Source organism: Dromaius novaehollandiae, chromosome 14 (genome assembly GCF_036370855.1).
Source record: "Dromaius novaehollandiae isolate bDroNov1 chromosome 14, bDroNov1.hap1, whole genome shotgun sequence".
Taxonomy (NCBI): domain Eukaryota; kingdom Metazoa; phylum Chordata; class Aves; order Casuariiformes; family Dromaiidae; genus Dromaius; species Dromaius novaehollandiae.
Genome location: NC_088111.1, coordinates 8,463,978 through 8,479,169, shown reverse-complemented (window position 1 = coordinate 8,479,169; position 15,192 = coordinate 8,463,978). Strand labels below are relative to the sequence as shown.

The window sequence follows — 15,192 nt, the reverse complement described above, 5'->3', positions numbered from 1 at the left end:
AGGCTCTGCTGTTCAAATTTTGGGTCACTCTTTAATTACCTTAAGTAAAGGTAATTAAGCTAAAAGTTTGTGTACATACAACATTTCTTTTATCCTGGGAATTATGGAGCTGTGTTATACTGATTAGGATGGCCTTACTTCATAAACTGAGGACAAGATACCAGTGTGATATACAGGATGTTGCTAGATCCTTTCTGCTTTGGTGTAGCATGAACAGTTTATGGTAGAATCTTGGGGATTTCCTTGTGTACTCAGTTTTCATAAAAGTCTGATTTAAAGGCTTTAATTCCTAATTAGATTGCGCAGAGAGATTGTAGAACATCCATCATTGGAGATACTCAAACTAAGCTTACAGCAGTCTGCTCTAGAGTTGGCCCTCTGATTCAGGGGTTGGACCAGAGACCTCCAAATGTTCCCTCCAGCCTAAATTACTCTGTGATTCTGTTCCTTAATTGGGATGATACTATGCCTTAATTGTGGTAACACTGATATCACCATATGTCTCATTACTACTTCAGATGGCATCCAGATAGATATGCTGTAGTCAACAGGTTTTCTCTAACACTATGACAGCATCCCAGTTCAGAGAACAGTCCTTGCTGTTTCTTTAGAAAATTGAAGGCTACCACTGGCTTAACTTAAATTCACTTAAAGGACTTCCAAGAAAACTTTCCTTTAGAGATGTTTTTATGAATTTCCATAGTTCTGTGAGTGAATGACAGAACCTTTCCTCTCACATCTGCTGTTTGCTTTATTCTGTGGCAATATGCTATGACAGGATATGCATTAAGGGACAGTTAATACATGCCTTCGGTGCTTTGTCTGGAATGCAGCATAAGGCTTAGTCATGTTTTTTCAAATTTCTTTGTAGCTGATTGCTGCAGGCACTTACACACGTATGTGTAGGGCCGTAATTGTTAAAATATATCTTTAAATGCAAAATGAGGTATATTATTTTGATTTGTTAATGCTTCCGTCACACAACAGATTGAAATTGTTCCCTCTTTATGGAAATTATTCTTTCGGCTCTAAAAATGTTGACCCTAGTGTGAACGTAAGACTTCACAGAGAATAAGTGTTGTCTTTGCAGACCAGTCAGGGAGTGGGGAGTTAGAATTGGGGCTTTTTGGAGTTTTACTATAATTTCTTACTAGGAAAGTGGCTGGATGGCTTTAACAAGATTTAAAACTCATCTTGTTGCCAAGAGTTACTCTTCAAAGAGAATAGATTTTCTTACGAACAAGATTCTCTAAGTTTTACTTAGAGTTGCAACATATACAGGAATTGCCTAATTCTCAGAAGTACTTAATACCCACAGAAAAAAATTCTGTGGCAACAGACAGGAGAGACATGCAGTTGCCTAGCCTCTCTGTAATACAGGATGGGTCGCTATATGGTCTTGCATTTCTTGCATTTCTTGCATTCCATATTAGACTTTTAGGTGTGCAAGGAATGCAGTATCAGCTCTGTCACCTATGGTATTCCCGTGCGTGCCAGCTGCTTTGGAATACTGACATATTTTAGTGATTTTTAGTGTGAGGAGCTAATGTATATAATGTAGTATATCTGTATATTGCTGCAGATCTGGGTTGCTCTGGATTTTTTCTTCAGTGGGTAGGAAAAGGAAGAAGGTAAAAGGAACCGATAGAGTCTCTTCATTATGCAAAATATTTCACTGTTGCAATTAACACGAGCTATAATTTAAACCCAGATTTAACATCAAAGGAGTTGGGGATAGAATTAGGATTTATATTCATGATAATTCTCCCAAGGCTTCAGTGAGACTGATTGCTAGAATTCCTCTTTTGCATTAACAGTCTTAAATCTGCCAAACAGCTCTCTTGCATGCTTGGGTATAAGTGAGCTGTACTTGCCTCACATAATCATCTTGCAATTCATGGAAATGCCAACTCTGTATCTTACATAAAAGTTGCAGAAGGCTTTGTTTCTTCTCTTTTTTGAAACAGCTGCCAAATTATGTTATAATTATCCAGTTTCAGCAGGGAGTATTAAAATGGTACTCTGCTTGTGAGCTGGAACCATGTCATGGTTGGGATGGGAAGGAGACGACTAAATGTTGGGAGGGAAGTTTCCAACCCACTCAGCCAGAAATGCACAACATCCACTCAGTCTGCTGAGCCCTGCGTTTAACCGTGAACATTATTTACTTTGTGCATTAATGAAGACAATGCTATAGCTAGCTCTAAACCCTGTATGAGACTTAGCAAAAGAAAGAATAGTTCTTAATCATTTTCAGACTTAAGTAAATTGCTAATGTTATAGCCTATATTGATAATTATTCACTATAATAAATGGGTTGAGTAATGGCTGTTATTTAACAGTATAACATGAATAGTATTTTTACTGTTTGGTATTAGATAATCAAATAGCAAGACTGACTATTGTATTATCTGTAGCAAACATAGAATTTTACAAATGTGGCAAGGTCTTATAGTTTTATAGGTATTCAGAGATAATAAGCAACATGCTCGTGATTAACAGAAACCCCCCAGTCCTGTGGCCTGTGTAACCAAGGGCCTGTGACTTTTGACAGTGGCAGTTGGGATTAGAACCTTCTCCCCTATCTCACAGCTGCCTTGGATTTCATGAAAGATAAATCTTCCTAAGGGAGAGTTGCATTTTAGGCCATAAACACTTTCTGAGGATATGTGCTGTAGCCTAGTATTTGATTTTTTAAAATTACCCACACATTTATTCTGTGCTTTGAGCTACATGTCAACTCCTCTTTTTTTTTCTCATAGTCTCAGCACTGGAACTGAATATAGATTATTTTTAGCTATCTTGTTAGCATCTCTTTTCCTCAAGGATCAGAGAATTAAGCAGAAATAAAACTCCACCAAATCAGGACAGTTAAGCCTTAAAAGATGTCATGTTGTTTAACATCATCAGAACTGTGTCTATGAGGTGAAGTGGCGAGTCAGTATGGGATAGAAAACCTAAACAGAGAGAATAAAAAAAAGCAATTTTTCCCCCAAAGTTTTTTTTATGTTTTTCTCCCTTCTTCCAGCCAGAACTTCAACAAAAATCACAAAGTGCCTTCTTTACAATGGAAATGTAACAATACCACGCGACCAAAACATTTGTACATGGCAAGATCTCTCCGCAATCCTGGGTGTGGAGTTGATACATGGGGATTTTGCTAATGCCTTGAAACAATATAAAAATGTACAAACACATGCTGAGTGTGAGGTGCTTGTTGGAGGAGGTAATTGGAAGAGTCAGTCCAAGGTTGCCTTTGGTCTAATGCTGTTTATGCCTTCACCAGAGACTGGAATTCTGTTGACGAAAGAAAGTGAGAAAGGGAAAAGCTAGATGAAAGAGGTTTTTAACATCTTTAGAAAAGATAGATAAAAATGTCCTAAACTCCTAGCCATGGAGAGCTCCCAAAGTTATTATAACACTGCACAAGGTACTGCTAAACTGAGATGCTGGGGGCGTAACAGATTTTTCACTCCTTGAAAAGAGTATGTGCTGAGAGGAGGAGTGCATCTGTAAATTCATATTCGTAGGAAATCCTGAGCTAAAGCTAAGCTGTCTTTAACCCGTTACAAACTCTGACAATAAGCAGGGTGGCAGAGAGTGAATTAGGACAAGCCTATAGCTTTCAATATGGATTGTTTTGGTTTTGTTATTCCAAAGAAAAAATATTAGTAAAGATATAATTCCAGAATGGGAAATTGGATGGTTGAGGGCTAAGGTCTGCATAAATAATGTCCTATTTGGGCCTTATAAACAGAAGCTGCAAAATCTGCTGCTGAAGCAAATTCCTTCAACAGTGTATCTCTCTCTCCTCCCAAGCTCTGGCTAAGATTAGCACGTGTGTCTGTTAGAGTTATTGCCACCTGTCCCAGTTCAGCTGAGACAGCCCAGTTTTCAGTGACTTCATCTCTAATACATGATGCATAATGTCCTATTTTCCTTTGGTGCAACCTCTAAAAGAAATAACCTGGCCAGTCCACATCATTCCTCTGAGGTTTTCTTAAGGAATTTGATTTAGTTTCTCGTAGAAGGGCTGCCCAGTGAAGTTTGCACTGATCAGATAATTTTCTGGCACAGAATTTTGTGGTGCATTGCAGCAGTTCTATCCTTCAAAAGCATTACCAGACTTATTTTAGATTACTGAATTATCCACTCAGTAATATTGGCCAGCCTTTGACAGATGGAGAAATAAGTACATCTAGGTGGTAGTGTGCTTAGAAGCAAAGTATCACGTGGCCAGAAGCATCCACTGCCAGAATTAAAATTTGGAGAACGAATAGGTGTTCTGGATGTTTTAAAAGTCTGGCAGGCTGAGTCAATGGACCAGCCTCACTGCAGAATTTAACCACAGAGCTGTCATTATGGGCTGGAAGAACAGGCTCTACACTGGGACTAAATGTGGTGTCATGGCAACAGAGATCAAACAGGAATAAAGCTATGACTATGAATTCGAAGGCGTATTTGCTAGTGTAAAAATTGTGACAGAAAGTACCAGGCCAAACTACTTGGATGAATTCTTGGGTGCCGCAGTTTAACCGTAACTCTAAAGGCATGCGTTTTAAAATACCAATTTGATCAAGTTTCCCAAAATCCTACCTTCCACTCCAATTTTGCCATCGCCATCAGTATCACCTGCAGCCAGAAAAGCCTTGGTCTCCGCAGTGGTTAGGACTCTGGCACTTGAAGAGAAATTCTTCAGAAACAGCCTGAAATAGAACAGGGTAGTGTACTGTGCTTGAATTTTATTCTCTGAAATTTCCTTGGCAACTTGGCATTTCTGTTTTTCTTACTTAAATCCAGGCCAAAAAATATGGTTATGTGTAATGCCTGCACTTAGTATATGAGGAAATCCACACAGATTCAGTGAAAGACAAGATGCTGCATTTTGTTTAAAAATAGCAGCAAGTTTCTTCTAGGGCATCAGGCAAGTTCAGAGGCCGACATTGTCTAAAGGAACACAGAAGCCGAACACTACTTACTGAAGCTCTTCTTCTTCAATGAAACCGCTCTTGTCCTGATCAAGGATTCCAAAAACTTTCTTTATCTGATCAGGAGTTTTGCTAGATAAACCAACCGTGGAGAAGAAAGACTTGTAATTGAAGGAATCAGCAGCTGGAAGAAACAAGAAGTTGTTTAAGTGTCTTCCCTTGAATTTGCTATTGCTGTATGTATTCCTTGGAAATATGTATTTCTTTTCTTTAAGTATCAGCCTGCTCCTGTTTCTCTTGTTTCCCAGTGCAGCAAAATATAATATAATATATGCTTTCCCTTTTTAATTACTCTGTACCTGTGGTCATACATCCTGTCAGCCAGTTTGATGTTTTCTGCTACCATGCACATTCTGCTAAATCAGGATTTTTGCAGTGTGTCACATGCAATTAATGATAAATGTTTAGAGGATGCAACTGTGGCTTAAGGACCAATTCCTGTAATTCTTATTTCATCTCCATTTAGCCCTTACTTTGGTGAAGGATTTGGTAGAAGATTAAGTAATCCACTGTCTTTAGCTCATTGAGCATTTGGAAAATTTTTGGCTTTATCCTGCCAGGGAAGAGAGCAGAGGCTGTTCATCACTTCAGAAATGACATTTTTATTCTGCAAGCTCAGACTTTTTGTTGACATGTTGAAGGAGAAGGCTAAATATTTAAATCTAGGTCTTCAACTCTTTTAAAAATTAAAGTAATGTTTAGAGTTAAGCCAGCCTTATATCGGTTAAAACTGTTGCCCTTTAACTGCTGCTTTTTCAGGGAACGTTACCCACAAAATAACCACTTGTAAGACTTTCTGAATTCATGAGGTTATACTGTAATGGAGATACAAAGAGATCTCACGGGGAAGGAATCTAAAGGGAAAATGATAGGCATGTCATCTTAAGATGTAAAAATGATATGCATCTTCTGGTTGCAGAGAGACCATTCCTTACCCTGGCAGCTGGAGAGAGCAGATTCAATATCTTTAGCAGAAAGGATGTCAGTCATGGCCATTGTTGAACTGTAAAATAAATTAAATGTGAGCTACTTAGTCATTAAAATGACTTCCCTACCTCTTTCATGGCTCTATTTGAAGTTGCTGCTGTGACAGTATGTGATAGGGGAGACATTATTCATCTAATTGTAAGCGGCGCATACTGTAGCAGATGTCTGCAGCAGGTGCTTCCACTTAAAGCTGGGTAATGAGGGAGGAATTCTGCATGCCGGAGCGTGGGGCCTCCGGAAGATCTGATGCCTGTAGTGCGCTGGGAGAGAGCGAATCAAAGGTGTCTAGCACCACAAAACTTCAGGCCTTCTGTGTGGGTTTTCCTGGAGGTGGATTATTGCTCAATTAAAATAGACGTGTATTTACAGCATACAAAAAAGATAGGGCCAAATATATCCCCTGGAACTATATCTGGAACAAATTAAACTAGAATTTTTTAAAGCTAGTATTATTGTCAATAAATGTAGTGATCTTTACAAAGAATGAAAATAATAGCATAGAATAAATAAAATTATTTTTACTCATTTTAAAGAAACCTAAATTGATAAAGTTCCTCCTCTGTTTAACTGCACACAGTAAATGTACCGTACATTAGGCCTGCTGGGCTACTGCCTCCAAAAAGACTTCATTTCATGGCAGCTTCATGAAAAACTGCTCTTCATAACTAAACTGTGGTTTTCTTGATTCAGTGTAGATTATAGTAAGCAAGATTTTTATCCAGATTTTGGCATTTCAAAATACTGATGTGCTTAGAATAGAGCTATGGAGACTTAATACTTGTTCCTGATAGAAGGGAGGAGGCATTTTCTTCTCATACGGCAGCCTTTGACAGAAGATACTCTTTGTCCCATTCAACCACCAACTGTCTCAATAGTCTTTGCCAAAGCAGTATATATTGCTTAAGCAAACGCTACAGGCCTGAATTTCCAGTCAATTTTATTAACGTGAACTTAGCATCAATGCATTTCCAGTTCTAGAGTACACACCAACGAAGGCTGGTTAGAAATTAAAACTTGCGACATTACTGTGAGGCAGCCCCATGTTAGTTCAGGAAGGGGCTGAAGCATAGAAAAGTTATTCTTGAAAATCACAAGAGAACAGAATTCAGATTTCATGGATCCCAAACTGAGTCTTCAACAATATCATCCTTCCTGTCTAAGTATAGAAAGCAGCATTCATGTGAGAAGGAAGCCAGTGTTGGTCACCATTTATGGTCTATGCACTGAGGCTGAGATCTACACAGAGGTTGAAACTTTGCCCCAGCAATCGAACGGCTGCCTCAATACCTGTTGGTCTGCAACAGAGGAAATGGTCAGTCATTTCAGACTCCTTTTGAGTATCTCAGAAGGTGCAGGGAGACAATGGGACAAATTCATGCTGATGGCCGTGGATGTTCCTCCAGCTAAGGCAGATGAGTTACTTCTGTTTTGCCATCAATTATTTTGTCCCAGTGGCTTCTTGTGCAAAGTATTTGCTCTCAGTGCTTGGCGAGATCATTTGGAGCTCTGCCATTCACCTAATTCTCACTGCTGACAGGGTTAAAAACAGAGGGGAAAGTTGGAGGAAAACCTAAAAACTGCAGCATGGTCTCATTTGCTGTGAGGTGAAACATCCCTGTCTTTTTCCATCCTGTGATCTGAATGCTGATTCTATTCTAGGTTAGATTGTAAAGGTATGGCAGACCAGAAGCTGTTAGAAGAATATATATATTTTAATTGCATAGGTGCTTTCCATTTAGGGAGCATTTTGATTTTGTGTTTCTTTTTCTGAAAGCAGAGATCTAATCAGCTTACCTTTGCGGTCTTCTTGACTGGATAAGGAAGCAGTCTGGTTATGAGGAAAGCACTTGCTGTGTGTCTCCACCAGAGCTGAGCTTGCATATATATACTTTAAGTTGTATACCATATACAGATTTTAGATTTCAGCGTCACGAAGGGGGAATGGTGTCAAATGAACTTGCCTAACTAATCATCTTGCACTATTTTTATCTCAAGAGAATACATATGATATTTGCAAACGAAACAAGATAAGTGGCTAGATACATGAAAAGGACTGAGTCGTATTGGATTTCTTCTGATTTAAGCAGAAAATACCAACTTCTCTCTATGATGTAGGGCAGAAAGAAAAAAAAGCAATATCTGAGACACTTGATCCCAGGACTCAGATGAAGTGAAGCAGTACTAACTCCTGAAGCGATGCCTTTAGTGAATGTTTAAATATGATAATTTGTTATATTATCTGTAGATACTGCATGTGATAGAGGCTTAATCATTTGAGCACTGAAAGGGAAAAAAAGAAGTCCTGTTCAAATATTGTTTGCCTAACAAACCATTTAGGGAAAATAATAGTCATGTTGTCTCCCAAAATGTGTGATCTGTTATTGTTTTGAAAAAAAACAGTGAATTTGTTGCTACAGGAGGTAAAACAATACTCGGTCAATCCCTTGGCGCAGTTGGCGGGGAGGATGCTGCGTCTGGTATGCTGCCCCAGAAAATCCTAGACTTCTGCCGGGTCCTGCCGTCCCCGCGGCCGCCTGGGCGGAGAGCCAGGGACGGGGGTCTCCCAGCTGCCCCTGAGACAAAAGCCCGAGCCCTGCGCGGAGCATCTTTGCTTTGAGAACGGAGAGAAAATTTTGACGGTAGCATCACTGCGGGGAAGCGTATGTGAGGATTGCCTTTGCAGTTTTGTAACCTGCCTTCTGATCTCTGTTATGTAGCTTTTTTTGGTGTGTGCAGGGGAATTTTCCCCCGTGCTATTTTTAAATATTCTGTTGTGTAGTTTATTTTTTCTTTAGATAACATAGAATTGGATCATCTCAATTTTCTGTCATGAACTGTGTAGCCTAACAGGGTTAGGAACCTGTCAGCTTGGATCTCATTTGTGGCTAAAGGCAGCAGAACAGCGAAAGACGATTCATATGGATGACAGCACAAGATGGTTTTGTGGCCAGGGGCAGGGGATGGCATCACACCTTGAGGTGGTGGTACAGTAAGAGGTGACAGTGCAGAGACTGTCTTAATGTCAGAGGCAATATCAAGGCATCTTTTCTCAGAAGCGTTTCCCTCTGAGGCAGAAGGCAAACCTACCCAAGCAGTGAAGCCAACCACGAACAAATTACTGCAAATTTTCTGGGGCAGAAAAGGAGGCAAGTGAGATATCTTTGGGACCTTAGTCCATCCAACATTGACAGCAGCTGATGAAAAAAGAGACAAAAGACTATTGCAAAAGATACCAGGGGATGGGGCTGCTATTTCAGTTACTTCATATAAACACAGTAAAAAAATTTTGCTACAAGTTTTTTTTTTTTCTCTTTACAAATACTGTATGTATTTCCTCCATGAAAATGTTTCACATAAAGGTAGTTCTTGTGATGGGGAAGAGCTGTTGGTTAAGAATGGCCGTGTGCAGACCGTCAGTTTTCCCAGTTTTCTGAATGGGATATTGACCAGCTGCTGCTGAAAAATTTTAGGAAGAATTTAATGGGTAGATATCTGATCCTGGCTCTTGTTGCCACTGATGACATCTGGCAGAAGGGATACAAATGTCACTTTCTCCCCTCAAACTGTTCTAAGAAATGACTTATTCTACATGGGAACAAATTTCCTCTCCCCTGCACACACCACCCTTTCCCCCCCACTCCAATTCGGAAAATTGCCTACATAGTGCCAACAACTGATGTGAAGTAAGTAGGGCGTTCAACATAAAAATTGATGGCATGATATGACCTAATGAAGCTAAGTTAAGAGGAAGGCCAAATTCTGCTGAAACTCTTGGACTGCAGGAGTCTGCATGGGAATTTGGGCTCCGGTGTCTATTTCAGAGAATGCATTTGATTTTAGATGCAATGGCTTCTCATTTTGCCTAGAGCTAATTCCACATATGTTAACCCCTCGCCCCCACTCTTCCTTTTAAAAATAGCATTGATTGCTGTTATTTCCCTTAATGCCTGTGGACTGTTGCCATTAGTTTGAACTTTTGTATGCGAATCACACAAGGATGTAATCTTTAGAAGCGTGCTGTAGCAGAGTGATTCCTTTGTTTTCTGAAATTTTACGCATAAAGCATGAATGTCATATGATTTATGGCTCCAGCCTGTAGAGCTGCATTCAGACTCTGGCAAATTTTGCAGCCACTTTTGCAGTGAGATTGGAGGCACTAGAGATCCAGAACACGTGCACTGGCTGGGAGGATGAAATGCGCAGGGATCATCTAGCTCTATTTACAACCAGCCTCCAACTGCCATTTTAGTAGCAAGCTCTACATTAGAGATTGCAAAAAACATCTGTCTCTCTAGCCATTTTTACTTTCTTAAATCAAATAGTATTAGTAACTTTCCGGATGCCACCCAACTTGGCAGGGAGAAGAACTGGGGAAGCAAGAAGTGAGGGAAGTAAGGAAGTAAGGAAAAGCTATCCCTTTCAGATGGTGTGGTTGACACAGTTAAGCAGTTTGACATCCTGGGACTTGAGCATTTCAGTTTGCTTAAGTCTCATTGCCTGCTAGAAGGTTTCTTCTGTAATGCAATGCTGTAAATACCACTCTCATTTTTTCTTTCTAAGCCTAAAGTTACCTCTCCAGGTTGACAGGCTGTATTTTAGGCCATCATAATTTTCCATTGAGTTTTTCACTTCCATTCGTGACTTACATTCCTCTCATTCTTTGCGTGCTGAAGTGATTCATGTGCGTAATAGAATAATGGAAGTGCACCAAACAGTTGTGATTGCCTGCTTTAATTTAAAAAAGCCTGATTTGGTTGCCCTGTTTATGTTTGTGGTTTTCCATGAACGCTCATGAGATGGGACATGGGAAGTGGGGTCTTTAGTCCTGAACGGCCTTTCTGTGCTAGCGCTGAATTTCACTGTTGCGCATTCCACTAGGTAGAATTATCCACACTCACTAGTCAACGCAAAGAAATCACCTCCTGCAGTGTATTTATCCAGTCGTATGTAACCGATGGCATGTGAATGGGGAAAATGGAATATTCGTTCAGCTTGTAATTTGCTTTGGGAACATACGAGATGAAATTGTGTGACTGTAATTTTGTGTAATTGTATCAAGGCATTGTGCTCTTGTCATTCTAGGAACATAACTCTTGGAGTGAGCTGGAAATATTTGTGAGTGGTTTTAGGTATATATTACTAAATATAACATCTACAGTCGGCTTGTAACTACATTGCATGTGGAAGTGTTTGTGTAAGGATATTAATCCCCCCAATAAAGTGCTGAAAAAGGGAAACACTGAAACAGCAGCTCTGTGGTGAGGAAGCTGCACAAGGAAAATGTACCAAATACCATTTGTTTAATTTTGCAAACTTTAATGAATTACAAAAATTAAGTAATTTATTTTTTCCTAGCTATCATTCTAATATCAAGTGGCTTCAACCTCTGAGGCGGATTTTCAGAGATTCTAAGAACTTGATGATATTTTCTGGTTTTGCATATAGGAAATTTGTGAGAGGCAATTTCAATTCTGATTCAAAAATTCGAGAGAAATTTGATCCAGATGTAAAATTTATGTAAATGATATACTGTAGCAATAGAACCAGATATGACTGTTCTGCAGTTTCAGATTTTTGAATCCAGACTATTTCACTTCCATTTCTAATTCATTCTGACAATGTTCATGTATCAACGCAGGGAAAAAAAGGCTTTTTTGAAAGAAGAGAAGCTCACACAGAATGACTTCTGAGCTGATAGATTCCTGAGCCTGTTTAATCTGCTGGAATCATTCATAAATGGACAAAGCACTTTAACCTCTGGATGACTCTTTCCATAGTTTAAAAATTACATGTAGCAGGGGTCAGAAGGAATACAGAATAAATAATTTTCCTGCTTTAGTTCCGTAGCAAAAAAGCTTACCTATATTTGAAAGTATCCTAATCTAATTGCCAATAAAAACCTGTGTGCAGGATAGTCATGTGTTATGAGTAGAACATAAACGCAGTTCTGTCAAAGCAATCTTCTCTAGCTGAGTTAGAAGCGAAGCTACATCCTGAAAGCAGGAGTTCTGCTCAGCATTTCATCTGCTCTGTTCTGTTCTTGTAAGTGTTACAAAACTCTTCAACTTGAGACTGGTAACAGCCCTGTGGAAGGACCTTATTCCAGGAACTGTCTTTGGTCCGTGTTTTACCCTGCGTAGCCCGGTGGAGTCCTGGTCCATGGCTGTGGTTTTAGGCACTATAAATAATCATCAGTCGCAGCAGGCTTTCAAATATATTTACATTTGAAATTAACTCAGATGTTTTTTGAGCCTGTCTGTATATTCTTATGTACTACTTGCCACACTGTGTAAGCAGTGTATTCCACTAAAACAAACAACTCCATGCAGTTATGTAGCTACAGGAGCGTGAAATAAGAGTCGAGGCATTATTCATGTGTATACTAATCCGGTACTGATATTGCTGAAAAAGCAGTGGCATACATTCTTCTTGCAGTTACTCGTCAAGGATATATATATATTCTTAGATTTCAAAATAAGCAAATGCTAACCAACAATAACATTGACTCTTAGATAGGCTTTTCCTGTGCACAAAGCCCATACTCTGATTTATAGGTGCATGGTGAGGTGTGACTTAACTCCTTGCACCTCCCTTTGCTGAGATCAGGAACTGGTCAAAACTTGCCACCGCTCCAGTCCAGCCTGTGTGCTTGGCCTTCTTTTCTATGGAAACTGGAGCGTGATAAGGGGTCGATGTGTGCTTGGGTATTGTCCAAATGCGGAGCTCGTGTGTCCGTGACACGCACCGAGACCCAGGGACTCAGAGGCATTCCCTCGTCCCTAGTTTAGACATTGCCAAAAAACAGCAAAGCACTGACAATAATTAGAATGAAGACTATGGAAAAATGAGCTAAATTAATATGGAAATTGGTACTAGAGACATAATGGCATTGAATATGAAAGCATTAGGTCTTTAGAAACAAGAATTCATTCAGCATTTAAGAGCTAAGCCTGGTTTAATCAAATGGTGCATCAATAGAGCGATTCCACTGTTTAAATATTTAAAGGATCAGTGGGAAGAAAAGACAGAAAAGGGCATTGTTCTCCCTGTACAGTGCTGTGTTTGTGCTGTAGCTCCTGAGTAATACCAGCTGCATTAGTGTCCAGATATTCCAGTGATTTCAAGCTTTATTAGATGCTGTAGAATAATGCAGACAGAAATATGAGTCCATATTATTCAGTTATGGACAAACTACATTATAATCACTATGGATCCTATCAGCAAATTGCTGCGGTCAGTAGGTGTCAAGTAAATTCGTCTTCAAATCTGTTGTTCTGAATGAAGAAATGCATTTATTGTATTCCAGTAATAAAGTCACATAACAATCTTTCTCTAAATTATGGTGGCCTCCAGCTGAGCTGGGTTATAGCATTGACTGCATTTTACTGAAAGGATACATTTTAAAAGGAATTTTACTAAATCGGAAACTTTAGGAGCAAAGGAACTCTAGGGCAGGAAACCTGTCTCCTTCTTAACAGTAATTCAAATATGGCTGTAACTAGTTAGCTGTTACGATAGAAAATGTCCTTGAAATGCTCGGAAATTGGCCCGGGGCTCCTGCTCGCACACAACAAGCCCCGCCAACCACAAATGGGAAATTCTCTTACTTTCGCGATAACCCCAGAGTGGAGCTATAATCTGTCGAAAACAAATAGGTGGACAAACGAAATCTTGAGATTCTTGGATCAGTTTTAGGTTTTTGAAGCATCTGACTCGTTATATTTTAACATAGCATTTGGATATACTGAATAACAACCTCCAGATTTGCAAATCCAGAAGGTGAGAGCAGAAGGTATCTCGCCGACTCTTGAGTTCTTCCTATTATCTTGTCCTTTTTTGAGTAGAGGTGGATGGAAGCAGGTGTTGAAGTAGAATATATTTTAAATGCTTTGTTGAATTTGAAAAGTAAGACCAAATTTTCTCTAATATATTTTATGTCCTATGCAACACTGAGCTGGGCTGCACAAGCTGTAGTTCTGGGCAAAATTTGGCGCTTAAAATTGTTGCTGGAATGTTAATTACTACTGTGAAAAACAGAATGTTACTGAAATTTGATTATCTTCTGAAATCTGAAGCCTTTACTAAGCAGTGTTCCAAATCAGTTATCTCAGAGTATCATGGTAAGGTAATTTCAAAATACCAAATCCTCAGCTATTTCCTGAAAGATCCGGCTATATAAAACTTTACTTAACAGTGATGTTGAAAAATGCTTGCTAATCAGGGCAGATGATTTTCCCCATCACATAACTTTATAATTGATGGTGTCATCAGGAGCATAGGCAGTCATTTAAATTATGAGTGCTTCTGATTATGAAAAATGGTTTTTTTGGAATAGGGATTAAAGCATATGCGTTATTAGAACTAGTAGAAGAATTTAAGTCATGCTTTGGAGGAAAGTACAAAATCAGACATAAAGTTCATGAATATTTGGGTAACCGAGCATATTTTTTCTATTAAATTTATTTAAAATTTATTAGATTAAATGTAGATATTACGAAACAGGTGGAGATGCATCCATTGAAGGACCTTCTAAAGTTGTTTGAAGCCTTGTTGAAGTTAGTATATGAAGCCACTGCCCTTATATTAAAATACCTGTAAGCGGTCATGTAAAAGCCCGTGTGGAAAGGGGCAGCCGAAGCAATGAGCCTTGTCTTTGTCAGCGTGGTCCGTTTTCCCCGGGGTAACCTGGGAGCGCGCTGGTGAGTGACGGGCAGATCTGCGACCGAATAACTTCCGTAAAGGGGTGGCCAGCTCATCTGAGGTATGTGCCTTAATATTTTCAAAAAGCTCATTTATTTGCAGAATACACTTCTGCTTAGACCCCAGGTATCTCGGCAGCCTTTAGCTGAAGGGTTACTGACAAAACAAAGGGAACCACGGGAGCTCATCCTCTGCTGGCAGGGCCAGCAGGTCACCCTCTGGGAGGAGCATTTCCTCTGGGTGAATGGAATTGGATTTCACCCAGTTTTAAAACTACAAGTGTGAAAGACATGGTCTGATAATCAGGCATGACTTTCACTGTATCTTGGTGTCCTAATTCTGCCAGTTCTCCAGTGACCCCTAGTCTTCCAAGGAAATCTGTGTAGACAGATTTTTAACAAGAACAGCAAAAATATCAAGCCTGTCAGCTAGTAAAGAAACAAAACCAAATGGTGAAATGGAAGACAGAAGTCCTATCTTTAGAGGTAAGCTAGAAATGCCACAGTTGCTTTTATGC

The 15,192-nt window shown here is 39.5% G+C and overlaps 1 protein-coding gene and 1 long non-coding RNA gene across 3 annotated transcripts in view; one reads left to right on the top strand and one right to left on the bottom strand.

The window, feature by feature from the left end:
• LOC112992845 (uncharacterized) overlaps positions 1-15,192 on the top strand; it is a 63,727-nt gene that overhangs the window by 24,568 nt on the left and 23,967 nt on the right. The gene's annotated exons all lie outside the window — the stretch shown is intronic.
• LOC112992842 (parvalbumin, thymic) lies at positions 3,013-7,806 on the bottom strand. Its single transcript, XM_026116116.2, has 5 exons — positions 7,770-7,806; positions 5,924-5,991; positions 4,980-5,112; positions 4,597-4,706; positions 3,013-3,297 (listed from the first exon to the last, which is right to left on the bottom strand). The coding sequence occupies exons 2-5, from the start codon at positions 5,982-5,984 to the stop codon at positions 3,272-3,274; spliced, it is 330 nt and encodes a 109-aa protein (XP_025971901.1). The 5' UTR covers positions 5,985-5,991; positions 7,770-7,806; the 3' UTR covers positions 3,013-3,271.

Excerpts from the sequence above, each read along its gene's own strand:
- LOC112992842 (XM_026116116.2), bottom strand. The coding sequence starts at position 5,984 with ATGGCCATGACTGACATCCTTTCTGCTAAAGATATTGAATCTGCTCTC. Across the intron at positions 5,113-5,923 it reads TGCTCTCTCCAGCTGCCAGG|CTGCTGATTCCTTCAATTAC; the intron begins GTAAGGAATGGT and ends TGTTTCTTCCAG. Across the intron at positions 4,707-4,979 it reads ATTGAAGAAGAAGAGCTTCA|GCTGTTTCTGAAGAATTTCT; the intron begins GTAAGTAGTGTT and ends GTTCTATTTCAG.